At 38.6% G+C, this 27,523-nt stretch overlaps 1 protein-coding gene across 1 annotated transcript in view; it reads right to left on the reverse strand.

Annotated features, from left to right (window-relative positions):
* EYS (eyes shut homolog) overlaps positions 1-27,523 on the reverse strand; it is a gene marked incomplete at its 5' end in the record, with an annotated part of 675,648 nt that overhangs the window by 3,343 nt on the left and 644,782 nt on the right. Inside the window, 3 exons of the mRNA XM_080341398.1 lie at positions 7,651-7,812; positions 19,232-19,404; positions 22,966-23,140. Coding sequence (XP_080197524.1) covers positions 7,651-7,812; positions 19,232-19,404; positions 22,966-23,140 — 510 coding nt within the window. The remainder of the gene's footprint in view (positions 1-7,650; positions 7,813-19,231; positions 19,405-22,965; positions 23,141-27,523) is intronic.

The raw sequence follows: 27,523 nt of genomic DNA on the forward strand, positions 1-27,523 counted from the left end.
AGCACAGATTTTGGCCCCCTCTTCAAATGGGAATAACTTTCTTGTCTGCTAGTTGTGAACAAAATAAGAAAACATCCCTATTTCGACTCTCTCTGAGTCTCTCGAGGCACCCTCTTACTCCCTTGGTTAGATCCTCTCTTTTCACGATTGGCTTTCCATTTTAGTCTTTGGCAAGAACAGCAGAGTGTTGACAGCATGGACATTGATCCCAGGATTCAGCTCAGTATTTCTCCATGAAGTTTATCCATGCCATAGGTACTACTTTGGGACAACTGGCTGAATACATTTTAGGAGTCTAACATAAGGTGCTGTGTGCTCAGTGTCCACAAAATTTCCTCTCAAGGTGAAGGCAAATTATGGGCTTATCTTTTTTCCTCTTCATTTTAGCGACCAGTGAAATTTTCAACAAGAGACCTTGGTCTGTCCTGTCCCCAAGGGACGAGTTGCGCAGCCAAAGCCTGTGCAGGTCTATGCTGTCATAGGAATTGCCTCACCGTTTTAAACAAATGGCACCCTTACCCCTAGATTTCTTCTCTAAGCAATCTCAGTATGGGAGACCATTAAGCAAGGTAGTTTCCTCTGTTCCAGTCTGAGCAGTAGTCAAACCTGTCCCATGTGACCTAACTGGGGCCAGAGACCTTTCTGAGGAAGTTTGCTTTTGTTAAGTGTGAAGGAAATGACATTCTCAGTTTTGCAGGAGTAGATTTTATAGCTGATCCATGCATTCTAGAAAACATGACCTACACGCGGGACACACAACTTTGCTTCCAGCTTTTCAGATTAGGATCTCATCTAATCTGGACTATTTATCCCCATTAGTACCATTGTAAAAAAAAGCAGAGAGCCTCCTGAGGTAGGAACTCACAGTCATCAATTTGTTGTTCACTCAAGCCTTTGCCCAAGCAGTCGCATGGTGTGCAAGGAACTGCCAGGCAATCAGGTTGAATTTTCTTTGGGAATAAACTGTTGTAGTTTAGCTGTGGCTTGAAACTGCAACTTGTCAAGACCCTGGGTGTTGAGCAAAATCTTGAATGGTTGCAGCATTCAGTTCTGTTCTGATGCACATTCCTGCCCCGCTCATCTTCCCTGTTTCAGTAAAATATAAAAAAGAGGGTTTTTTTATAGTCTAAATGCTAAAAGCATTTGCATGTCTTCTCAGGGGAAGGGAATTTTGTAGCAGGTGTTGTCTTAAGGAACTGTTCTGGACTTAAAATAGCACTTTTACTTGCAAACCCCAGTTCAGGTTTTTCACCAAATCAAAGTTGCTCCACTTAAGGGTGGATTCTCTCTATTCCATAGTAGAAACTAGCACTTCAAAAAGGTATTGATTTTTCGTCATCACTTTAATTTTCAGGCTTTTATTATGTGCATAAGTCTCACCTGCTCCCATATCAGATATCAGCATTCCTAGAAGCCAGGTCAACTCTACGTCCTGAGCAGTCAGTTCCTAGAACTAGAAGTTAATGAAAAGTCTCCTGTGTGTACATCTGACTACTAGTGTGAGATCTGGATTATCCATTACGGTATCTGCTTATATGACTTCTTATGATGCATTCTAAATGCATCACAAAATTTTTTCAGCTTGCTACTAGTCTGAATAAGCATGATGGTTACAGTCACACAGTCAAGTTTTAAATTCTCTCAAATGGCAACAGTGCTTTTTCATGGTCAGCCTTTTTCTAGACATGCAGGTGTGTCTGTATATCCCCATCTTAGACGGCGCCATGCTTAAGCAGTATCAGGTCACCGTTTTTATGTTTCCACAGGAAACTCATCTACATTGTAATATTAAAAGATTTGTGCAGTTGGAAATGCATGCTAGGAATGCTGCACTCTATTTTGAGACATCCTGTTCATGCCGGAAGCATTACCATGTATAACAAATGTGAGAGTGTTAAATTTACACAGCTGTGTTGGGCAAAGATCTCTGCATTACTGCTTTCACTATCAAATCTGCCTAATGCTGATGTATTTCCTAGGAGGACTGAATACAATGTCAGTAGGCTGACAGACCCCGAGCAGGGAGAGTGTCCTGGACGTTACTTTTAACATTTCTCTTTCAGGGTCTCTTCCCCACGGTGACTCAAAGGCTACCCTTGTGCTCTGTGAGTACAAGACAAAGCCTTTATTACCTGTTAGAGTACCTGAATTTATTCCTGCACTTCACTGCAAATTGACAATAAGGATTTTCCACTAGCTTTTAAGGCCAAAGGATCTTCCAGATCATCCTTTTAAGTAACTTTGCAAGCAGTGGATGCAGTCTTCTTGCCAGTGGTGTTTGTCTTTTTTGATGCTATTGTCATGTCCCCAGTGATCCAGAAGTGCAGGTCTCTAAAGGCTCTCTCTTTGCTCAAAACTCACTGATTAGTTCTAGTTCCTGGACTACTGAAGGTCTCGATTCTTTTACAGAGACTCATAAGACATGTGATTCTTGTCCTTTTTCTCATCCTGTGTTAAGCAGAAGCCTCCATGCTATGATCTTCTGCTGGGGACAGAGGCTTTGATGAGCTCAGTACTTCAGCAGCTCCTGCGGGACAGGTGTCTCAAGAGCTCTAGGCAGTGGTTTCCTGGTTGCAGAACATCTGTAGCTGTGGTTCCGTCAGCCACTTCAGAACCCTGAGATGGCAGCTCTGGATGTATGTTTGCTGGCTTCAGTCTCTGCCTTCTGTTGCTTTCATTCCTCTAGCTCAAGGCCCTAGTGTCAGCTTCTGTATTGGGCAGCATCAACCCCACACCCCTCCCCACTCCTTCCACCTTCTTTTTTCAGAAATGTTTATTGATCATTGGCACTGTCTCAGTGACAGAGGGAACATTTGAACCTTACACTCTTATAAGCAATAACATTCACAGGAATAATCTCCAGTTAATGAAAGGGAAGTCTCTTACTGTAGGTTAGTTTCAGTACCTGCTCATCTTCACTCTAAGTTGACCCTTTAAGCCACCATAGTCAAGTGCCTGTGTCTCCAACAGTATTATTGCTTCTTGTTGGTATGATGCATCCTATAACCATCACAGGTCCAAATGTATCTTTGCTCACTTTTCTTTCCTCCCTTGCTGAATTTCATTCTTCCTTTTTTTGTTGTTTTTGTTTTTGTTTTTGTTTTTGTTTTTGTTTTTTGTTATCCTGTTCTTCACAGTTTTCCTTCCACCCTGTATTATCTTCCACGGACCTAAATCACATCTTCTTGTGCTGTGACCCTTAATGTATTCTTCCAGTAGCAGAGCTTTTCTTGTCTAGCAGAGGTTGAAACAGCTGTGTCAGCCTCCCGCAGAGTGGCTCTACTCTGTGGCCAAGGAAGGTGATGTACTCTGGTCTCCACATGGGAGAAAACCTAACTGACCAACAGCTGTCCTTCACAGCTGGCCTCTTGAGCATTTCCAAGAGCCAGCATAAGGCCCAGGAGCAAGGAGAGAAAGCAAAGCAGAAGACGGAGGGCTATAAACATGTAGAAGAGAACAAAGGACAGAGAGAAGAGATGAGCCTCATTCCCACCCTTCTGCAGCCTCTGCTGCTAGTTGCTAGCCAGTAATACAGCAGCATGGTTGAAATTTGTTGTTCTCAGCTTAATCGGTAGGTTGTGTTGCCTTCCTTGTCTTCAGGTGCTTGTTAACCTTGGCTGTCTTTGTCACAGTCCGTGTGTATGCACAGCACTGGGTATCAGCTGCAGCCTGTTGCAGATGTTGTAACTTTCATCCAGAGATGACTGTAGCCAGTGCTTCTAATGCACACTGACATGAGCTGCCCAAGGATATGCTTTCATGGGTTATTACAAAATGATTCTACTCCATGTATGGAGCCACATCTCACAGCAAGACTGAGCACTTGTATCAAGCCAAGCCTGTAAATCTCTTGAACCATGTAAAAGTCCCTGTGGCAACAGGTGGATTCCAGCTTCCACGCGGAGCACCATCCCAGAGCAGAAGGGGCATAGCTGGGATCAGAACAACCCTAGACAGAGTAATGCATCTAGAAGGGGTGGGCAATTATCTATTTGTAGGTTAGACCACTCAGTCTCACCTTTCAAAAATGCCTTTCTTGGTGAAGAAATTTTTCCTGTTTCCTTTAGTCACCACTGTCGCCCTGGCATAATTTGGCAGTGAGAATGAGCCACCTTCCTTGAGCAACCTCAGTTTGCCAGTCTCAGTTTTAGTTTGCTTGCCAATGGCAAACAGGTAGCAAGAACACTGCATGTGCCCCAGATTTCAGAACTAATAGGGGTGTCTGTTCTGTCACACACAGACCTGGTAGTTCTGCTTCCTATGCTGCTGATTTAGTCCATACAAATGATCCCAAAACTAGTAACAAAGCAGAAATGATGTCCCTATTGGCTAAAGAAATGACTGCAAAGAGAGGCTTAATCACTCTAAGTTTCTGTTCTAAAGGTGGATGGATAATCAATTTGTTTCTGAATACGAAAACAAGACTCCTTCATTGTGGGTATTCTAGACATTCTGAACATTTCCAAAAGATTTTAGTCCAATTCCATTATTCAGTTTTCACCATAAACAATATATTGGAAAAGCATGCAGATGTCCCACACCCGCACTCTTATTCAATATCTCTTATTTTCATGCCTTAGGTTTTTAAATTGGAATGCCTTAAATACGAGGAGTTAAAAGTTTTGAGGTTTTTCAGACCAGGTAGGTAACATAATCCTCTTAAACAGAGCCAGAACGCTGGTGTTGCAGTTGTTGAGTGTTAAATTTAGTGTGAGTCATCCCATTCCGTTTGTTAACCTAATTTCCTTCTTAGTCACCCAGCATAACTGTTCTTTCTTATCTCATCAGGGAGCAAACCATTCCATCACCCTGGCTTGCTCCCTGCAGTAGTGCAGACAGTCCACAGCATGTTCCACCTTCACGAACAAATGTAAAGCTTCAGTAATGCTACAACTCAATGAAAAAGTGATGTTCCTTACTGCCTTTTACATAGAGTGCTGAGGCCTTCAAGTATAGAGCGGGGTCACTATGTAAATGGACTGAATTATACATTGTTCAGCAGTCGATGGGCATCCAGCAACCCCTGTCTGAATTAGAGTCTGTTGGTAGAACTGCACTTGAGAAGAAGTGAAGTGGGCTGGCCTTGCACCGATGTGCTGCTGAACTCTGCAAGAATGCTGTATTATTGGCAGAGACCTCGCTCAGCAGCAGCGCATACAACTGTCTGCATCTCCCACATTTTTACCTCATTTCCATAAACAAGTAATCAAAGAGAGGGGGAAAAAGTCATTCGATATGCAAGTTCCCAAACTAAAATGTGCATACGCAGCTCACTTGTTGGATTTTTTTTTTTCCCAGCATATTATTAATATAGCTGGGCACATAGATTTTGCCAAACTTTGGAAATTATTTTCTTAGGACCTGCAGAAATCAATACTACCAGGCTTAAAATCACATTACACATTCAGAAACAGCTGACAGAGCAAGAAAACTGATGATTGATAGAATTATAGAAAATTCTGCTAACGGATAAAAATTCATAGGATGTTTTCCATTTCATGCCAATTTGTCAGGTGTTTAAATGTGTTTACTGAAGTAATGACACTGTTATAGGAGTGGAAGCTGGAACCAGCAGACCAGCTTTGGAGTAAGGAGACCAGCCACCTACCCAACCTTTCAGAAATGTGTATAATGTTATTTGAAAAGAACGAAGCAAGAAGGAAATGATGGGAGGGTTATTTGGTGGGTGCACGCCCCTGAAGGGAAAGTCCCAGAGTAGCATTTACACCAGTGACAAACCAAGCCAATGTATAATGGTGCCACTGTGAGATGATACAACTCAGTGTCACTGCTAAATTAGCTACGTAGTCAGAACTCATTTCTTTTTAAAAAAACAACATTGCCTAATGAGGAAAAAAAAATGTTCTAATTGTTTCCTATTAAAAAGGAATTTTAGAAAAAAAATTCCTGTGATTTCGGCAATCAATTTATTAAATCTTACATAACTGTGTAGAAGAAAAGGCTTTATATAAAGTGCTTTCTAAACTAATCCCCAACACAAAGCTCTTTCACATCTGCTGCCTGCTAAGAATACTTCTGAGTCCTTCATCAGTCTAATTCTGCCTGGATTTGACAGGATTATAAGAAGGCAAATATGAAGAGCCAGCCGATTAGCTTTTCCTAAACCTTTCAAAAACTTCACGACAGTGAAAATGGAAGTAGGAAATTTGTAAAGAAATTAAATTACTCTATAGAAGATATCTTTTATTTTGAAATGAAATTGATATGATTCTAGAAAGTGATTTAAAGAAAATATTCCTTCCTGTGCAAACTAAACATTCATGAATGGCAACATAATGAGGGCATGCTCATGCTAAACCACTTCTGGCCCAAGTTAACCAGACTTAGCACTCTCTTTGATGCTTGCAAATATTTAATTTCTTTATATGCTAGCTGCTTCCATGTCCTCTGACTATTCTTTTGAGGGAGATCCTTTTTTCTCTTCTATTTTTGATGGCCCATGTAATGCTTTAGTTTATGTAGGAGAGAACTGTTCACTGAGAATCTCAGAATTTGGCACGTAAGTGACTGAATTATAAAAGATTCATTGTAGAAGACAGAGTTCTTTGCAAATACATATATTTGTATTACAGATGTTCCATATTTTTGTTTTTTAAAATGCTTCTCTCTATGTGGTTGAGGAGGTGCCAGCAGTATATGATGTGTTACCAGTCTTACCAAATAGCAGCCTGTTAAAATACCTGTGTACAGACTAAGAAGGTGATAAATTTGGCATATATGTGTTTATATTCATGTGTAGCTGAGTATGTTTATTGAAATATCTCAAAGCTCTAGGCTTTGAACAAACGAATGTAAAAATACATGAGAAATAGTTGTGGGGTTTTTGTCACGCAAAAGCCCATTTTTGCATAATATACTACTTAATGGAAGTAGAAAATTTGCTCTAAGATCATGTTGTGACTAATATGTAATGTTTTTGTTTAAAAACATGCAGGACACCACATAAATGCAATAGAAAGATGAAATATATTAATGAAGTAATTACAAAAAAATTACACCTTAAAGACTAACTTTTAAAATGTATTTACACTAGTTGGCAAATTATGTTTTCTTACCATGAAGTTTTAGAAATGTTAACTCGGTAAAGTTTACAATACTTTTATAAATAGTAGAAAGTTTTATTTAGATTTGTTTTTCACTCTGCATGTCTGGCAAATGCAGAAGTGGTATGTTTTGCATGCTGCACCAGCAAGCATTTCAGCATTGTATAATAAAAAGTTAAACTCCTGATGAACCTCATTAGCCCTCCTGTTTGATCAGTTTTTCTATTGCTTTATTTTTGGTCATTTTAAAACACGGGGCCAAACCCCTAGACTGTGAATCCCAGTGTAGCTGCACTGAAACTGTGGGAGCAGAATCAGTAAATGTCTGTTGAAAAGCGGGTTATAGTTCCTTTTCAGGGGAAAATGGTTTCCTGAATCACCTCATTAAATACTTGGTGGCTTTGGACTACTCCAGAATTTTGTTATGCATGTTTTTTCTTATGAACTTGATTATTCACTGTTTGGAACCCAGTCACCGTAGGCAATGAGTTACACAGACGGAATGTTTGAATAACTTCAATTTACTGCCTTTGTTTTTAAAAAAAGTACCTGGGTGTATGATACCAGCAAACTGGAATGTCCTTACCTGACTGAGTACCCAGACGCTGTGCAGTATAAAACAGGATACCATCTGGAGACAGAGGCTGAAACTCAAGTTTTATATGGGTCTTATGCCGGATATAAAAGGGTGCGAATGACATCCATGATGATTCATTACTTCTGAAAGATGGATCACTAATGGAAATATCTGAAAAATACAAGAGGAAATATTTCCTGAAAGATATTTTGAGAATACCACTTTATTATGGCACCAGTTGTCTACAGTTATTTTGTATAGTTCATAAATGCTGTACATTATACTTCCAATTCTTTGCTTTCCAAAGACGAAAATAACTTAAATATAGAATAAAACTTAGATAATAGCAAATCAATGCCATTTTGTCTTCTGTGTGCCTTTTTTCATTAACAATCAAGCTCATAGTTGTAATGCAAAAGAAGTATGATCTTATTAGTGTTCATTTTCAAATAAATGTAAGTGTAAATTTTACATCGTTAAAAAATTCAAAAGCAAAATACTTTTGCAGGAGTCAGAATAAACATTTGTATCTTCACCATACAGATGAAAACCTTAGTGGAGGAATTTTAATGAACTGCTTTGTGTGTCATAAGAATGTACATTTTAAGTAGAATGTGTTCATTAATTGCTGCTGAAGTTTTAGGATCATCGTACTGAGATGCTCGATAATTCAAATTGTCCTATCTTACACTGAACAGAGTACTTTCACACAATCACAGTGAAATACAATGTACGCTTTTGAGCTATACATAACTTCATCGTTCTGTCTTACCACTTGTCTCAGTGCTGATAGTTCGTATACCCCCTAACAAACCGTGCTGGTTAAACTTCCTTCAGCTGAATGGTAAATTATTATACTTTTCTGAACTGCTTATGCTACTTGAAATTGTTCCAAATTTTTCCCACTATCACAACATTATATATTTGAGATATAATTATGGTAGCTATTAGCTAATTCGTTATCATGTGGTTGTTAGTTTGTTGTATTTGTGGGTTTACTGGAATAAGCCAAGCTATTTAGATGTGCAGGGTATATTTAGACTGGTGCGGGATAAGCCCTTTTTACTACTTAGTTAACGGCAGTACTAAATCATAGAATCATAGAATGCCTGAACCCTAAGCGCTTCCCCTCAGTTTTCTGCTTCTTTGCTGAAGCTATGCTGTTTCTGCTCTGAGGCCAGCCTCTTTCTTCATTTCGATACTCCCAATTTCATAGTTTTGCTTTCAGTCAAATATAGCTTCCAGTATATACCTACCTCATAGTGCACTCCTAGGCAACCTTATGCTATCTTTCCTTACTTACGTTTTCTGCATAGTTGTCTGCTCATTAATCCCCTTGCCAACCGGCTGCACCTTGTGTTGCCGGTCGCCAGTGGGCCTTACTTATTAGACTGGTGTACAGTCAGCATGCTGCAAGGCTTCCTAATCTGTCTAGCTGTCACACCACCTCTCTCAGAATAGGACACAATGTGTTCCTGGTGGACTGTGTCCAGCAGTCTGCTGCACCATTATACAGGAACCAGATCTCTCAGCTGTTACCAGCGTAATGACTTGAGGACACCTCTGGAATGGGCAGTAACAACACAGCTGGACTTGCTGTTAATTTCCCCCCACTAGATTACAGTCAGTACTTCTGAGGAAGTTGCATGGATTTAACCTCAGAAATTCTCAGTAAGTTTAAAACTAAGTTTTAATGTCTGGAATATCAATTATAATGGATTTATGAAATGCTTGGATGATCAGAATCAGGCTTTTGCTGAGCTGTTGTTCAGCCTATGTAATATATATATTGTCATGCAAACACATTACATTAACCAATCACTCCCATCTTAAGCATCGTAGTAGCTGGCAGGGTCTGTAGTAATACATTGCATAATCACAGAAATGTGAAGGTTCTGGCATCCATACTTAAAAGTTGACAGATAAAAATAGTTTTAAGAGTAGCAATTACCAAGGAAGATAAATAGTAATAAAAGTTACTAAACAGAGTAGGTGACACAATTTATATCACTAAAACTTATAAACACTATCAGGTAGAAAAGGCAAAATAATACTTTATAGTTTTCATATGAATTTTTAGGTGCTTTTATGTGTTTCAATAGGTAAGAGACAATGTTCTCCATTAGTAGTTAAAGAAGTAATCCCTATGCTGATGTCTTCATATTTAAAAATCTATCAGAAATAATAGTTAATTTTGTACAATGACATTTTTTCCTTTATGCATAATTTGGAAGTCAGTCTTCTCTTCACAAATTTTTGCACAGTGAGACTTTTACATATGGAGGAACTGTGCCTCAGCAGTCAATTCTGTATTAAAATATGCTGCTGGTTAACAGGTCATACCAGGTGAAGTGTACAATGAGGCATTGGAAAGTCTTTATGTTAGATTCAGTTTAACTTTGTCGATGCAGTTAATTCTTTACTGCTTATGAAGGAAGCATGGACAATGACTAGAGTGAAAGCAAAATGTTCAGCTGCAGCAGGATTGCAGTGCTACATTGCTTATCATTGGAAGGTATATGGAAGGAAGATTGCTGTGATAAGAAGCCTTGGAGCAGGGAGAGAGAACAAGGATGAAAAAGGTGATTTTATAGTATCACTCAGAGAATGAATGAAATCCATGGCTTCACATTACAAACAGAATATTAAAAAATAACACCCACATCTTTAGCAGCAAATGTCAGAATGCTTTAGAAAGGCAGTATTATCCTGATTTATAGATAACAAATAAAATACTCTATTCAATATACTTCATTCTGAAACTTCCAAGATGCAAATATTTTATTCCCATTTTACTAAAAGAGTGATTTTATTTCCAATAAATATATCTGAACAAATGTCAGAAAATGACATATTTTGCCACAATGAAGGAGATCTAAATACAGGAAGTACCAGAATTACTTTTAATTCACTTGTAATAGATCGTTTAAGTATGGATTACATGCATGGAAAAGATTTGACTTGACAGGTACATGGAAATGTGCAACCATATCTCAGAACAGAATACTTTAACTCTACTACAGTGCACAGAGATGATCAGTATAAAACTGCATTTATAGATACAAAACTTTTAAGGTGAAGAATAAGAAAATTTAAACTTTTCAATTTGCTTTTATGACAGCTATATGCAAAACTAACATGTCATGTCAAATGCTGAGGTACTTCACTGTTTTCTTGGCAACAACCTTTTTTCCCAGCTAAGGTAAGAAAATAAGAAGCTTGGCTAAACTTGCGCAAGATAGATCCTGTATTACATATGCTTACTCCAGAGAAATTCTTTGCTAAAATAAATGAGGTGAATGGATTTCTTTGCCAATCCTATAAGCTAAATTTGTAGGACTTGTGCTGTGTAACTACTACATTACTCACTAGGGTGCTCAGCACTGTGTGGTGCATTGTAAGCACAACAGGCATTTAAGCAAACATTTCTGTTCTGTCTCTGATTAATGACTCACTTTTCTAAGCTGAGTACTAGCATCTGATGAAGCTATGCATTTCTAAATGATACCAAGAGAAACTCCAAATCTCTTTAGACCAGTTAGAAGTTCCTGCAAGTACTGCTGAAGTGTGCTTTTCTTTCTCTCTACCATGCACTAATACCTTTCAGGTTCCTCCTGTAATCTCACACATCCTGTTCAACTGTTGTTATGAGCAAAGCTTTCTAGCACATTCTTACAGCTAAATTCCAACCATTGAGGCAGAAGTGCTTGTACACATCCCATTCTATATTTTGATGGCATTAAGTTTTGATAGGTTCTTCAAGCAGCTTGTTGCCTCAGAACTTTCAGCAAGCCCCTTTTGCTATTCAGCATGTCAAGGAAACTTGCAGTGGAAAAGTACAACAGTCATCACGAAAGAAAGCTCCAACTTCCAGCAGGAATACAGAACCAGCACCTGAGTTGAGCAGGGATGGAGTTAGGAGTCAAAACCCAGCAGGAGTTGAAACTGGCAAGGGATGTGAAGGAGAACAAGAAGGGCTTCCGTCAAGAAGGCTATGGAAAAAGTGAGGCCACTAGGCCTTCCTCAAAGGGGACTTAATGACAACAGAAATGGCAAAAGCCAAAATATTCACAGCTTTGTTTGGTTCACTTTTTACTTTGTAGAGCCTGATTAAGCCTCTCAAATCCCTGAGACTGGTAGCTGAGCCTGGGGAAGTGAAACATTATCTATGGCAGAGGAAGAACCTGGGAGCACACCAGGCAATCAGACATACACAAGGGGAGGGCACCAGCCAGGGCACAGCCCCAAGTGCTGAGGAAGATGGTCAATATTGCTGTAAGGCTGCTGGCTGTCAATAAGCTCTGAAAAGTCAAGGTGACCACAGGAAGTTCCTGATGACTGGAGGAAGGCAAAATATCATGTCCCCCTCCAACAGAAGCAAGAAGGATGATGCAGGGACCAGTAAGCCTCCCCTCACTTGGAAACTATCACGGGGCAAAACTGTCTTAACACAATATCCGAGCATATAAAGGACAAGACGATGACACGGTCAAATTGTGTGTGACCAGGCTGATAGCCTTTTGTGAGGAGATGGGTGGCTCAGTGCCAAGACAGGAGCAGTGGATGTTTTTTGCCTCGAGTTTGACAAGACCTCTGACAGTTTTTCACAGTAACCAGACTGCCAAACTGGCAAAAAGTGGTTTGGATGGATGGGTAAGGCTGTGATACTGAGTAGCTGTATCAGTTTGCTTTTCTTCTCTCAAATCCTTTTTGCAATTAAATATATCAAACAAGACTTTTTACAGAACTCTTTCGCTCACCACCATAAATCTACTGTCCTGACCATAAGACATAATTTCATCTCAGTATTTGTTTAGTTTTGGTGGTGTTAGAAGCCAGGTTTTCTGTGAGGGAGCAGTGAGGGGTGAGAGCAGGACTGATCTAACGCAGCTGACAGGGCAGAGCAGGACAGGCCTGGGGAGAGCAGCCAGGTTAGCTCCAGAGGCCAGGTCACCAGGAAGGCCCACAGTGACGAGGCAGGTGTAAGGTCACACCTGCATGTCAGTCTGTGGGTTGGAGTCCAGGTCCAGATCAACATGGCCAAGTGAGACATGAATGTGATGCTGCCGCAGTGTAGTTCAGCAATGGATCAAGGGCAGGGACCTCTATTTAAAAGCTGCTCCCGAAGCAATGCAGGAGGAGACTCCTCCTGCTGCTTCTCAACAAAGCTGTCCTCAAGACCAGACCCCAGCCCTGTCTCTAGGTTGGCTCTGAGACCAGGCAGACAAACCCTCAGGAAGCAGAGGGAAGATGCACTCAGGGCATGGCACTTACAGTGCAAGTCTAACTGTTCATGAGCAATAAACACCTGTCTGAAAGCTTTAAACTCCACAGTCAGAAATTTTCAGCGGATTCATTTCTTCATAGAGTGAGCAGATGCATCAGTTGCTTTTTTCATTTTGGAAAACAATGACAAATATGGCTGTATGGAATTCCTTATGTTAAGACTACTGATATTGCATAAGTATTTTTTTTTCTGTGTAAGAATGTGGAAAAACTGAAAAAAAAAATCACCTTATCTAAATAGAAAGGTATTCTTTTCTGTTGAATTATCACTTTTTACTTAATCTTTCAAGAGCCAGCTTTTCATAACTTATAAACTAATTCATTGTAGCAAGCAGAAAGCATTTATACCTTCAATTTTTAGTGCAGTAACAGAGCATGTTAACAGAAATAACTATTATTAACACAACTCGAATATAACATAGCAATGTAATCATGAAAGTTGTTATTTTGCCAGACCTGCAGCCATTATTAATTGTTGCTGTCCCTGAAGAGGAGAGACAGAAGCAATCATTATTCTGAGCAATACTGGAACAAAAGGCTGCAATTTTCTAAGTGAAGTCTACAGTTCTGTTTCGTGTTGTTGCAGTGGAGTTGTAATCTTTGCTGCTAGCTAATGAGAGACCTAATTAGCTAAGAAGTAACATCTAGGAGCATTTGGCTAAATCCCTAAAGAGATCTCTGGTTTTACAAAGCTTAAAATAGCTATTACTAGCCAAAGTCAAAACAGTAAACCTCAGTCTTTCAGTATGACACATACTGGAGATAAGTGCCTAAGAATAATTTATGTGAACCAGTAAATTGTAGTGGGAACAGATATGAAACCTGTGAGTATCTCAGAGTAGCCTGATAAAGCAATTAGTAAAGGATTAAGTACCTAAAACTTTGTTAATCTAGTTTCAAACTGAGATCTTCCATTACTCATATCTTGGATTGCATTTAGTCTGACAACAGTGCAAGTGTGCTTTGAGGAGGACTGCAGTATAAACAAGCTGGTATTCTGCATAGTGTCCGTGAGAATAATTAAGTCAGGGAAATAGACTACTATAAAATTGGAGGAATTAAATGTTGCATTAAGACACTTTCCTTCAGCTGTCTACACATATTATTTAGAGGCATGAAAATACCCCTTATGGTCAACTATGACAGAAGACAAGATTCAGTTGCTTAAACATGTTTGTCACTTGCCACTGAAATGCCTTAGTGTATCCAGACCATCCACATGGGCCTGGCTGGTATAACAGCAAACACAGGACCTGCTGCAGTCAGTAGCTGGAAGCTGTGAAGGATACGTGGCAGTGGGTAACTAGGTCTTATTTTCAGGTAACTGAATAGCATCACTATGCAATAGTCAACAGACGGAGAAAGAGATTCACCTTATCCTGAAGTAGCTTCCTCCAAGGCTCCATTCAACTTCCTAACGTAGGTATCTACTGCTATTTTCTCACAGCCTCTATTGCCTTATCTTCATGTGCCATTCCAGAAAGGCACAGGTTTCCAACAGGTCGTGTGCCATATATATGAACCCCATCTGGATGCTTTTGAATACAAGTTTCAGTGCCAGGGAGTCTCAAACAGCACTAAGCATCTACATTTAGAAGAGCTTCTTATTAGCTAAATACCTTCACCGACACTATTGACTAGATGTTCATTAACCATAACAGGAACTTAGATATTGAACTCACATGTAGACACACATCTAAGTGCCTTCCCTTTAAAACCGCTTTCTACCCTTGACACAGTTTCTAAATCTGAACACCTTCACAAAGATGACTGGCATATTTTCAGCAAATCATTCATGCTCATAGAAGAAGTCTGAAAATAATTCCAGAGCCATCCTGATAAGCGCTAGTAAGTTGGCTGTATCTTGTTCTTACTCAGCTGGGTAGCTGGAGGGAATGGTAAGTGCATGACTGAATTTTTATTGGGGCACCATGCCACTCATGGCTGCCCTGGTGTGGAGGGCATTATTGCTGTACTGCATATCAATGCCTTCATTTTGTCATGCATGACTTCCACTTGAGTTTATATATCATTAATTCATGGCATGTATTTAAGTAGGCAACTCACTTTATTCTACTTGACATTTTACAAATGTATGTTTTCTTGTGTTGACCAAGAATATTAAGTTTACTGGACTGTTACTGATAAATCTGAAAGCTTAGATTGCTTTTTAGGTACAACTCTAACAGCACCTTTTATCCCTATAGGACATGACTGCTATAGCTACTATAACATTTAAAGATTTTTGTCATGTCGCCACAAGGTTTCAAAAAATAAGAGTGGAAACAAAGCTTGATGGGACCGGTGTTGCTTAAGTGTCTAAGAGAACACACTAGTCACTGTGACTCAAAACAAGAAGCAAGTAAGTGCCTGCTGTTGTCCTTTATATGGTTACACACAGAAACACAAGCTTTCAAATAATAACTATGAAATAGTTTATGCATTAAGCCAGCAAGTCTAACTGCATTGTCAGATAAATTCAACATATGTGTGCATGCACAAATGTGTGCTGAAGTGTTTGTATGTAAGGTGTCTTGTAGTGTAAAAATCTTGAGCTAAATCGTATTGTGAATTAATTTGTCTTATAATAGCAGTCAAAATATGTCAGGTAACATTCTAGACTATGTAGAAAGAAAAAGATCTTTATGGTAAAAATTTTTCCAAAAGTCAGTTTCTTCCATTTTTCACTCATTCATCATGACTATGAAGATGGATTAAATGTTTACAAAATTATTGTAACTTTTTTCCTTTCTGTCAGTTTATAAGGTATTTTCAAAAATTTGTTATATTTTTGTATTGGAATAATGGAATTTAACATCAGAATAGTATCTAGAAAGTTGACTTGAGCTGCTAAACATGGCCAAAGGAACTCACCTGCCATTTGTTCATCAAGGAAATGGTTTTATTGCTTGACAAGTATCCCATTAAATCGAGGATGCAACAATGAAAAGCTTTTTACATTTGCTTTCCTTTCTTCACGAGATGTATGTTGACAGGCTGTATTTCTAGCTGTGGAATTCAGAGGCTAATATATAGTTGAAGAAATCTATTTATTAAATTATTTCTTTATGAAAAGAGCAGTAGCATTCCATTATGATGCCTTGAAGTCAAGAAAAATTATTTTAATACGTTTTATGAAAGTATGTGGCACAAATTAATTCTGCTAAAGAAAACTGCTGACTAATTTAAAATTTATAGAAATACTGTAATGAAAGCCCTACTGGCAATTCTTCTCCAATACTGCCATCTGTAGAATCTTTCAAATATTACATTGCTGTTCCCTTAAATGAGAATATTATCAGATTTGTGAAGTCCCTTATCTGAAATTATAGGTCTTCTTATTTCTAGAAGTATAAGTTAATCTGTTTGCTTGTTTGTTTACATCAGTGTTACCTTTAGAAACCTAACACACTTGAAGAACCATCCTGTCTTATGCTTGTTAATGGGTTTGGATAACACAGTATACTCAAGAAGTGGAGTTTAAAATTATTCTAGAATTAGTGTATTACTCTGCCTTGACTGACAAGGCTTTGTTCCTTGGACTCATTCAGATCTAATTGCCAACCCTCTGCTCTCTTCCCAGTGCTCCTTAGGGATGCCTACTGTTCCAAAGTAGGTCTGAAATTTCATAGGCATCTTCCCCCTATGCTTCAGTCACCAATGTGCGGCTTACCTGCTAAACCTCTTGATATTTCTCCTAGAAGAGCAAGTCCTGGCACTTGTTTTGGCAGGTTGAAATATACAATAAATTATTTGCTCTCAGTGTCAGACAAAATATACCTGTGTACTACTTGCTGAATATTAATTGACCATGTATAGGAAATGCAGGGTCATTGAAACTGCTACCCTCTTTTCATCAAGAGGGTTGATTTCTTCTGATTTCTTCTAAAACATATGATTTAATACACATCTTTCTGCAACCTCCTGAGAATATTGCTCAGTATTTACACTTTGGCAATTAGCATTGTCATAGTGGACCAAGTAAGCACTGCGAGTATCAAGCCATATGAGCCACTAAAACTGTATTCTTTAACTATTCTTGCTCTCCCTGGGTTCACTCTTGTTCTAACTTAGTTTTCCAGCTACTGAACACTTATTAGTACAGCTCTGACTTCTAAAGCTTAACCATAATGTACTATATCTCTGTGCTGATAGTCTTCCGTCCTTGGTGGTTTGAGTTGCTGCTCTAACCAGGACATATCATGTTACTCTTTAAGAACAGTGAAGTCCTCATCCACACATCTGCTTTCAACTTTCATTTACATAGTTCATAAAGAGCCACAAACATTTTTATTGTTTGCTAGGCAAATTAGTGCTTGGTTATTGTCACTTTATGTTTAAGTACCCTTAACATTTGTGGTTAGAGAAGTCTTCCTTATTATTGTGCTTCTACCCCTACTGCCCCATTTACTCCACCTGACTTGTTCTCGTGCAATTCATAGTATCGTACTGCATTTACCAGTTGCTATTATTGGGTAAAGCCCTATTTGTTCTTACTCTTTGTTATTCTCCTCTGCTTTTCCGCCTTATAAATCTCTTCTGTCATTTTCTTCTACCTTTATTTATTTTCTTTTTCCCGTTTTTCTTGCACATTCATTAGTCTCCATCATTTAATTTCCCTTTGTTCTCTCCTGGTCCCTTGGGCTGTTCATTGCTCTCTGTCTCTTTTTCTTTTGGCTCCAATAACCACCATCAATCCAGAGATGAGATATTCAATCTTGATAAGCAGCTGTTTTTTAGCAATTTGCCATCCACTAAAACTGCAAACTGTGCTTTGAAAAATCTCATTATAATTCATTATTCTGCCAGAGTAAGGTGAAATGCAGGGCAAAGAGTTTGGTCAGGACCCATGGTCCCTATTCATAAAAAGAAAGCTTTTAAGTAAAACAGCGAGGAACCTTCTAATGTGTTTACCAGGTGGAGGAATTACTAAAAGGATGACAACCTACAAGAAATACAATTTTCTGTTGCTCAGATATACGCTATTTGTACTGGTAATAGTGGTCATAACAAGAAGATCCAAATCTATTCTGAAACCAGAACACAGGAGTGTTTACCTGATTAATTGTGTGCTTTATATATAGCACATGTCCTGCTGAACAGTGTCCTGAATTCAGATGGCATTACTTTTGAAAACCTCACTTGAAATGAGAATTCAAAGTTGAAAAGTTCATATAAAGAGCCCTGAAAAGCTGTTACAGCAGAGGCAATAGACCAAGCACATTCTTACATGAAATTTAACAATGACATTCCAGAAACTATACTCTCTTTGATTTGAGCCTACAAATTACAAGTGCTTTCTGTAATGGGATTTTAAAACTATCCATCTATAGGGTGAGGACTGCAAATCAGTTCAAATGCAGTTCAGCTGGTCAGTTTTGTGCTTGAAACTTGCTCTGTAGGCACAAGAAGGGAGGCTGGACCTTGGAAGGCAGTTTGGAAAAGAAGCTATTTAACAGTAACTGGAGTTCTCGAAAAGATGTACAGAGAGTTTCTCAAAGGAAAAACATCAGCTTGTACGATCGAATTTATGAGCGGCGGAATACAAGGTACGGTCTGTACTACATCTCCTTGCACACAGAGGTGCATCAGACACTTAGAGGACAAGTCCCTGAGTTTGTAGCACCCATGTATCCACATTGTCAAATATTCATTTGTGCAATCTCTCAGAGAAGAAAACAGACAGACGAAGGATTCCTCTATTTGAGGCTAAGAAATGCAAAGCTGGCAAACTGAGGACATACTTTGAGGGTAACATGTTGGAAGACAGGGAAAATGGGCAACTGAAGATTATTACAGTGATGTTTGCATCTTTTATCATCATTCCAGTACAACCCTCCCCAATAGCCAGTGAAGTCAACAGGAAACTCTCCATTAGTGTCAGTAAAAATTGGATACGGTCCTAGATGCTTCTTACTTCTGAAGCGTACTCAGAAGTGTACTACTGAGCTCTTAGGTGTATTTCTCAACATGCTTCATTATGGTGAGCTTGGAAATTGAACTAAGCACTATAATGCTGCTCTGCGCTGCTTGCTGTCCCCTCAGTATCTGACAATGCCACACTGCTCATGAATTTGGTTGAATGATTGGAAGAATTGAAGGAACAGATGGTGGAAATCAACATGTAACAATCCTTAGCTTTAAACTACTTGATTTTTCTAACAGAAAGAATCACCAGTTTCTTAAATAAAACCAATTTTGTCTCTCTATGTCACATTTAATCGATGTATCAGAGAATACTGTGTTTTTCTGCCTAGGCATTACTGCATAATTGTATGTACAGTGCACTATCCATTTGACATACCTTGTTCACAATAGGTACCGGTTGTTCCAAGAGGACAGTGACATGTGTAGCCATCAGGCAGTGGCACACAGGTTCCGCCTTGCTTACACAGATGTGGAGGATCGTGCTCAGGTTCACATACTGACACTGTTTCTGTGCAAAATGCACCTTTCCATCCAGTAGGGCAGTCACAGCTACAGTGGGTAAGTGAAATGAAATAATGCAACATAATTATCAAATGAAATCAACACATCAGTAACAATGTAATCAAGATTTTCAGGTTTGGTACCTATTCTTATAATTGACACATCAGAGGTAGGATAGATGAAGCATTTGATGGAAAAGAAGATAGTGGATTTGACTGTGAAAGAGATGGCAATCTGTGTTATATATCTGTGACTGTAAATCTATGCCATAAGCACATTTTCTAAACTAACTGAATCACTGGACTTGTTAGTGTCCACTACTCTTTATGCCTTTCTTTCATCCATGCCAGGAGAATATAACAAAAAAAATTCACACACACTAGCCTGTAAATTTAAATTTAAGATTAGCATGAATTCTATATAAATTGTTAAATATAGAATACAGTTGGCATTGACGTTAAAAATGCCCTCCTTACTGAAAAGTGTCAAAATATTAATAGTTAAAATGAAATATGTTAGACCTATTGTATTTAGAATTTAGTGACACTTTATCATAAAACAAAAACCAAAACAGTTACACAAGTCTTAAGCTCTTCTGAAGCACCAGCTGAAGGCCAAATTTTCTACCCAGGGGTATCTAAAGTGACACTGCGTGCTTACCTTTAGCAAAACTAAATCCTGCCAATCATGTCTGATGTTCTGTTCAAAGTACACACAAGACATACTTTTACTTCATTAACAAGAGACAGTCATAACACATCATAGACAATCTTGCTATTCAAAGTTTTCTATTTTGTATGACTCTATGCCATAAATAATGAAGGATATTATTGTCCCTTGAACATAATTTTTTTTATTTCATTATTCTTTATTTTGTTAAAACATAGTAGTTGTGCCCTGTTGCTGGCCAGAATGTAAGCTTTTATGGTACATATTTCTGCTTTTATTTAAATCAAAGCATTATATCTGTAGCAACTGAATTTACAGCTTAACAGCGTCGCACACTTTCTGACAGGGTGGTGAAAGCAAGATATAAAAGTAGCTTAAAACACCACCAAAAACTTCTGATGAGATCTCATTTCAGGAGAGGAAATGCTTGAACACAAATCCAGTTCCCTCAAGGACTCTGCTCTTCAAAGGAACACAGATGATTTGAAAACAGAAAGAAGTTCCCTCTAAGGCAATGTGAGATGGCATTGACAGCTACCATACATTGACAAAAATGATATGCATGCTACATGACACCTCTGGCAATGTTTCACTTTTCTGTGAGAGAAAAAAGTGGCCATTACTGGTCCATGCATGCACATATACATAGTCTGGGAAGACCTAGATGTCTTGAAATATGAGAAGAGGAACATAATTCAGTAGCAAGACACTACAAATTAAAAGCAAGTGAACAAAGAAGCCCCAGAAAAAACAAATTAACACCCTACTCTCCCTGCTGCCCATTTTAGAACAATCCTCAAATAAATCTGGAATAGTAATTATGAAACTATAATGATGAAAAAGAACTATGCCTATAATATCAAGCTGTCAGTGTAGCTATGTCACCAGCTGCCACCTGCTTTCCAATTACTCTCTAGATCTTGCTGGTGGTGGCTTACAGACCTTACAGACATGAGGATACGTCAGCATGGCTGCATAAACTGCTGAAGCAAGGACTGAGGATGGTGTAGGTGAGCAGATGGGAGTGTCATGCTTCAGCCCACATTTCTATTTTCTTGCAGTTTTGGTTTTATATCTCTCTAACATGCTCATGAGTGAAAAGAATGCCATTCTCTTTTCTTATTTCTCAGAAAGAGTAAACACTCTAAATGTCAAGGATTTAACCATTCTGGAAGGATCCTGCAAAGTGCAATAATAAGGAGATACCTGTAGCACAACAATTGGAAAACAATCCCACATTACATCTTTCAAAGCATTCCCATCATTACTGTATTTAAGAGATATAAATAAGCTCATAAGGGGACTGGGGAGGGAACTGCATGCCCCACTTCAAGGGTAAATTTTCCAAATTTTAGTACAGCCTTACCAGCTTTAGAAGCACCAGTTTTGTACAGGTTTTCTTACAGACGAAGATTTGTCTCAGGGGGGGCAAAAACAGTTACCATGTAATTTTCTCTCCAGCACACAGTAAGTGGATTATTTTTAGCTCGACAGGAATGTAAACTCTTTTCTTTGTAGCACATGGAAGGACGGGCCTTTGTTGTTTTGAAGAAAAATACACAGAAGCCCCACAGTGCAAAGCGTGTTGTTTTTTTTTTCTCCTTATCTGTCTTGCTGTCTGCAGTGTTTTCAGGCAGTGTCTTCAGATGTTTTAAGTCAGCACTTTTCTCATTTTTAAATAATTATGCAAATATGTGTAAATAAATGAACACATGCAGAAGCACATGGGGAAGCAAGAATAATTAATCTTGGCAGATACTTTTAAAATCAAAAGTGCTGGTCAGCAAAGGTTTTACAGCTGTGTTACAAAGTGTTTGAAAACAAGATTTATTACAATGGAAGTGTTGATACACAACAGCAATTCGGAACTACAAAGATACTTCCTTCTTGTATGCCTTTCAGTCTGGGCACTATCATCCATCTACACTTAGTGATAAGGTATGAAAGTCCATAGACTTATCTTCTGGGCCGCTTGTCCTCACCACCACTTATTGACCCATAGGTCAGCCAGGTGAACAGCTTATATGATGAACTGACCTAGTTCAAACAATTTTAACATGACATCCTTACTAGCACACCTTGTATTGTTTGAAATGGATTAAGAAGGTCTTACATGAGCAGGCCAGCCAGCAGATCTGGAAAGGCAACAGTGAATGAACACTTGAGAATGGCATGAAGAGTGACCAGGGAAGGTGCATTTGAGAGTCAGGAAAGTATTCACAGAAATCACAAGTGGAGGGACAGACAACTGTGTGTATTAGGGAGAGACTGAGCAGGAGAGAAGGATGCACAGGAGCTAGGTAAGGGAGCTCTTAGAATTTGAACAGGCTCAGAACTTTCTGGTGTTGGGCAGTCAGTGGTTTACTCCTGAAAGGGGAGTCTTAGATGAAAATACTAATTTCCAGGAAACAGAAGGCACCTGTTTCTGCTCCATCAGAAATGTTCAGAAATTAAGACAGTCAAGCTGTCCTCTTTGCTATTTGTTCTCTGCTAGCTAGGCTGCTCATCTAGTTTTTTAAAAATGTCTTTCTTAAATATCTAGTTCTTTCCATGCATTTTGTAGTTAAGTTGGGATGCCAGTGACTTTAGTGGAGCAGAGTCAGTCCATGGAATTTCTTTAAAAAGTTCCACAGAAAGTGTCCTAACATAATTTTAATATTTTAGTTTTGATTACGATAAGACTAAAATTTTCTGCGTAACTCAATGAACCCTTCAGCAGTTTTCTCCTTCCTTCCTTCCTTCCTTCCCTTCTTACTTTCTTCCTCCCTTTCTCCCTCCCTTTTCCTCTTTTTTCTTTTCTTCATTTTCTTCCTTTTTTTTCCTTTTCTTTCAAGATGACAGGCCCCTGGAGACTTCTGTTATGAAGCCACTAAATTACCATAGTTATTAGTCTAGAGATCAGTCTATAATGTAGTCTACAAACAAAAGAAGTATACTTACTAAACAGTAGAACCACTTTCTATGCACTTCCCACCATTTCTGCATTTTATTAAACTGCATGGGGAATCTTTACATTGTCCAATACTGCGACCAGAATTGGGGTGACCTTCTGGAGTCCCTGGTGACTTAAACTCTTGATTCATGGTGGTGCGAACTTGAACATCAAAAATGCAACCTCAAAAGTCGGAAAAAAAAAAAAAAAAAAGAAGTTTAAAACAAACCCAGGAAGTAAAAACAAACCAAAGAACAGGTCAGTGTCAACCCTCAATGAATGGGTTCCACTAAAATGTCTTCAGTGGGTGGACAATCATGCCATTTACATGTGCTAAAGATATGCTGACAGTAAGTGCAAATAAGTGGATGATTGTAAGTTCCTTCATTTAATGATAGGCAAAGCAACAGAAGTAATTTCTCAAGGAATATACAGAATACAAAGTCAGCAACTAAGGAATGACGGTGCAGTTTTGTATTTACACATGCATGCTCTTACAGGAATGCTTCTGTATCAGATAAAAGCTGTCAAAAACAAACAAACAAACAAAAAAAGGAAAAAAAGGAGAACATATACCAAGAAGTCTGTTTAACGTAAAATACATAAAAATTCAGAGAACACTGACTAATATAATGCAGGCAGGAAATGTGGACTTGAATTTCCTTAGCTTGAAATGGACCCCTTCAGGGAAGCACCTAGACCCTTCCCTTCCTAAGTGAATGCTTCAGGTACATACAGATCATGTTGCATTTGATCGCATTTTGAAGTAGGTGTATGTTGCTCCTTTAGGCCCTTAATCTCAGAAAAGAATTCAAAAGTTTAATGTATACTAGTAAGGTAAACACTTCCAGGTCTGTTTCTTGGTCATGTGTAGCTGCAGTATAGCTGCATCTAGAGTACTGATGGGAAATGGTCCCTAGATTATGCTAAGTCCCTGAATATACCAAAGAACTGTTTGGAAAAAGTACAGTTGTCACAGACCAAATATATGTCAGAGACCATTGTAAGAATTTATTTGTAGGGATGATTGAGTGCCTGTGCCTTGATCTCCACCCTGATGTTCTTTTAATTTGCTAAAACATTGGTATCCCAAGTGAAAAGCGAGGCCAAACTTCAGAGTGAAGCAGAGGTGTTCCCCACTTGCTGCCTCCAGGCAGCTCCCGCTTAGCCTGTGGGGATTTCTGGGAACTGCCCCTTTGGAAAGTCTTTGCTGTTCCTCGTGACAGCACAGGATGGTTAGCCTTATGGGTCTAACTTAATTCATCAGTATTTCTGAATCACTTTTCCAGATCTGCATGCTCATTTAAGTACTGCAAACCTGAATATTATGCCATATATTACATCTTTTTGGATCAAACCCTAAGTAACCTTTCAAAATATACCTCAACATCCAAGTGACTTAGAGTCACATTTAAAGGTAGCCATAAGCACTTTAGAAATGTCATCCAGACTGATACACAGATACATACAATTTTAAACTGAAAATCAGCTTTTAAAGCAGTTTAGCTAAACCAGTACAGTAATGTGTTTGGAAATGCTCATACCTTTCTAAACCTGATTTATACAGTTTAGCTGAGATATAGTGAATTTCTAGTGTTTGAAATCATGAAAATAGTGGATATTCAGCAGTGCACGCCAGAGGATTTCTGCTTAGTATTAAAAGAATGGAAAGGACACAATATGGAGATTGCAAGTAACCATCACTCTGTTTTATAAAAAAAATCACTTAATATGAGTTTTTGCATGCTTCACTGAAATCACAGAAGAAAAATACTTGCACCTGAAAGACACAATCAATGTCCAACTTTGATTTTTTTTTTACAATAACATATTTTTTTTAACAAAATATAAGCAATACTTGTAGCAAGATAACCCCTTTAACTACAGTTAGAACAATGTTAGTAAAAGCAGCTTAGAAAGGCTTTTCCCATGTTATACACATTTTTTAGTTCTGTTTATATTAACACACAGCTGATAATTAAAAAATCATATTAAGCAATTTAAAAATAACCTAGTTTGATGACTACTTGTTATCTTCATATTATTGCTTCTTTGCTTTTAACAGTGTTGGTTTTAGGCCACCATACGCTCAGTAAATCCTAACTAATGTTTCATCTGTTTATCAGCAGCAGATAAAGCATGTTCTGTTCTCCTAAGTCTTGCTGGAGCACTAAGGAAAAACAGCCCAGAGCTCTGTGTAAACAATGGAAAGCACAGTGAGTACCCAAGAACTGGTAAGGTCACCATGGAAAATAAACTGGCATTTGTGCTGGTGACTAGTTTAACTGTACCAGCGGAACATTAGGGTTAGAAACAGTTCTTGAGCACTTGTAAACAAAGCATATAGTATGTATTAGGGTGTTTTGACCCAGCTTAATGAGTTCAACTGATTTTTTAATTTAATTTTCTTATTTCTTCAAATTCTTAGTCAGTGGGATGCAGAAGAAGAACTCAGAGCAGCAATTTGAGCCTGTTGTAGCAAGCACTGTACAGCCTCCTGCAGAAGGATCAGCTGATGAATGTGCCTTCTTTCTGACCTGAATTCTCTTTGCTTTCCCAGTCCTGGGCCTCTTTTAGCGAGAGACTGCCAACTATGCTGAATAGTGGAGAGGTTTTCTGACAGAGCCAAGTTTGCAAGAGGAACTCAAAAGAAATTTCTGAATTTGTGAGTTAAACTTGGTTTGATCCTGAAGATTAAAGTTTGATGCAAATAAGCCGAAATCAGACTCAACAAGACAGTGCACTTGCTAAGGATATACTACCTCTTTGTTTGTAATCCTGGGACTGCACTTAAAGCTTTCTGCCAAAGACTTTTTTTTACCCTCAATTTAATTTATAGCTTTCACTCCAGTCGTGCAGAGCTCACAAACCACCGAAGAGTCACAAACAATAGATTAAAGATATTACAATAAAAAACATGAGTTCATTACTCAGCTTTACTTTTGGTTTTTGGCTATATCCTTATCATACAATTTTTTAATTTTTTTTTTTCCAAAATTTCTCTCTAGTCTCACTTACCTGCTTGGAAGTCCTTAGTACTAATTTGACTAAAAATACACAAAGCAAATAGAGGCATAGATAAACTGTGGACTATCTGAATGGAGTACTGAATTTACACATTTCTAAAATTCTTCCTGTTCTGAAGTGCTTTGCTTTTTCCTTGCTTTTTTTGACTGCTGGTGAGTAGTGGGGTGTTTGTCTAAAAGCGATGGCCCCCACAATAACTACCCAGTGCTGTTCTGAGCTATGACCCAAACTCCCAGAGGGCCTGTATGAATCATACCCAACTGTGATACAAGAAGCAACACTGAGTAAAAACTACTTCAGAAGTCACTTTCCTCTGTGACATCTGTGATGCAGAACATAAAGAAAAATAGTCATTGCCCTGACAGGCTTACAATGTATTCTATATTATTATGAACATAAACTTTGACCACAAGGCTGTATTTGTATCTATTTGGAACTCAACTGAGTTCTGAGTTTACTGTATTTTAAAAGGTGACGGCAATAGCTGGAATTTTATTTACTTCTGTACTCCTTCAGTGCAGAAGAAACAGTTTGGCTTTATGGTAAGAGCTTCTTTTGCCTTTTTACTCCTCTACTTAATACCATTTGCTTTCAAACAACAGATTGCTTCTATAGCCATACTTCACCCTGTTTATGAACAGGACCACAGGAACAATCATTTGCTCTTCACTTATTTCTAGATGCAAGCTCTGGCTCTCCATCAGTTGCTTCTATGGCTAGAGACTGCATCATGCCACCATCGTAGCACAGAGTGTGAAACATCAGAACCTTCCCTCTTTTTTCTCGCTCACACCAGATTTCTCTCTGCCTGTCTCAGAGATGCAATGTCCAGAAAGCCAGCTGTAACTTCTGGCTTTTTCCAAATAATTCTCTATCTCATCTTGTGAAGGTGAGTCATAGTTTGAGTCGTGCAAACCTAAACATGAGGTGGTTGATTTTATACTCCATTTCAGATTGTCCGTAATGAGCAGGCTGAGTCTCTTTGGCCACAAGCCTTGCAGCTACCTAAAACCCACACTGACTTTTTAGAGCAGCTGCAGGATCCTTTGCTACACACCTCAGAAGACTCTTGAATGGCCCACTGTTATAGGACAGCACAGGGAAACTGGACACTTAACTATCCCACCATGTTCCCATGTAAAAAAGGCTCTTGTAAGCCCAAAAGGAGCTACAAATTTGGATGAAGTTTAAAGTTGAGAGCACCTCAAAGTCCACATGAACATGGCTGCTTCATCTGAGCTCTGCCTTTACTAATTTCTTCAGTTTCTTATAGGGGCTTAAGGAAGTTTTCTAAATTGCTCAAGCTACCATCAAACATTCTTCAACCTAGCAAAAGAATCTGTAGTGCTGATCCCCAAATTTCCTAAACTTAAAATTCCCAATCTTTTTGTTATTAAGTTAGTATATTAAAGGCATTTATTTTCAGTTTCCTGCTCCCCCATGGAATTATTTGGACAACAACTGCTGAAAGCATGCAGGTAAGGGAGGAAATGATCTGAAACAGTAGCTGGACAGAGTAAAAACCCTAAATGATTGCAC

Source organism: Nesoenas mayeri (assembly GCF_963082525.1).
Source record: "Nesoenas mayeri genome assembly, chromosome: 3".
In the NCBI taxonomy this organism is placed as follows: Eukaryota; Metazoa; Chordata; class Aves; order Columbiformes; family Columbidae; genus Nesoenas; species Nesoenas mayeri.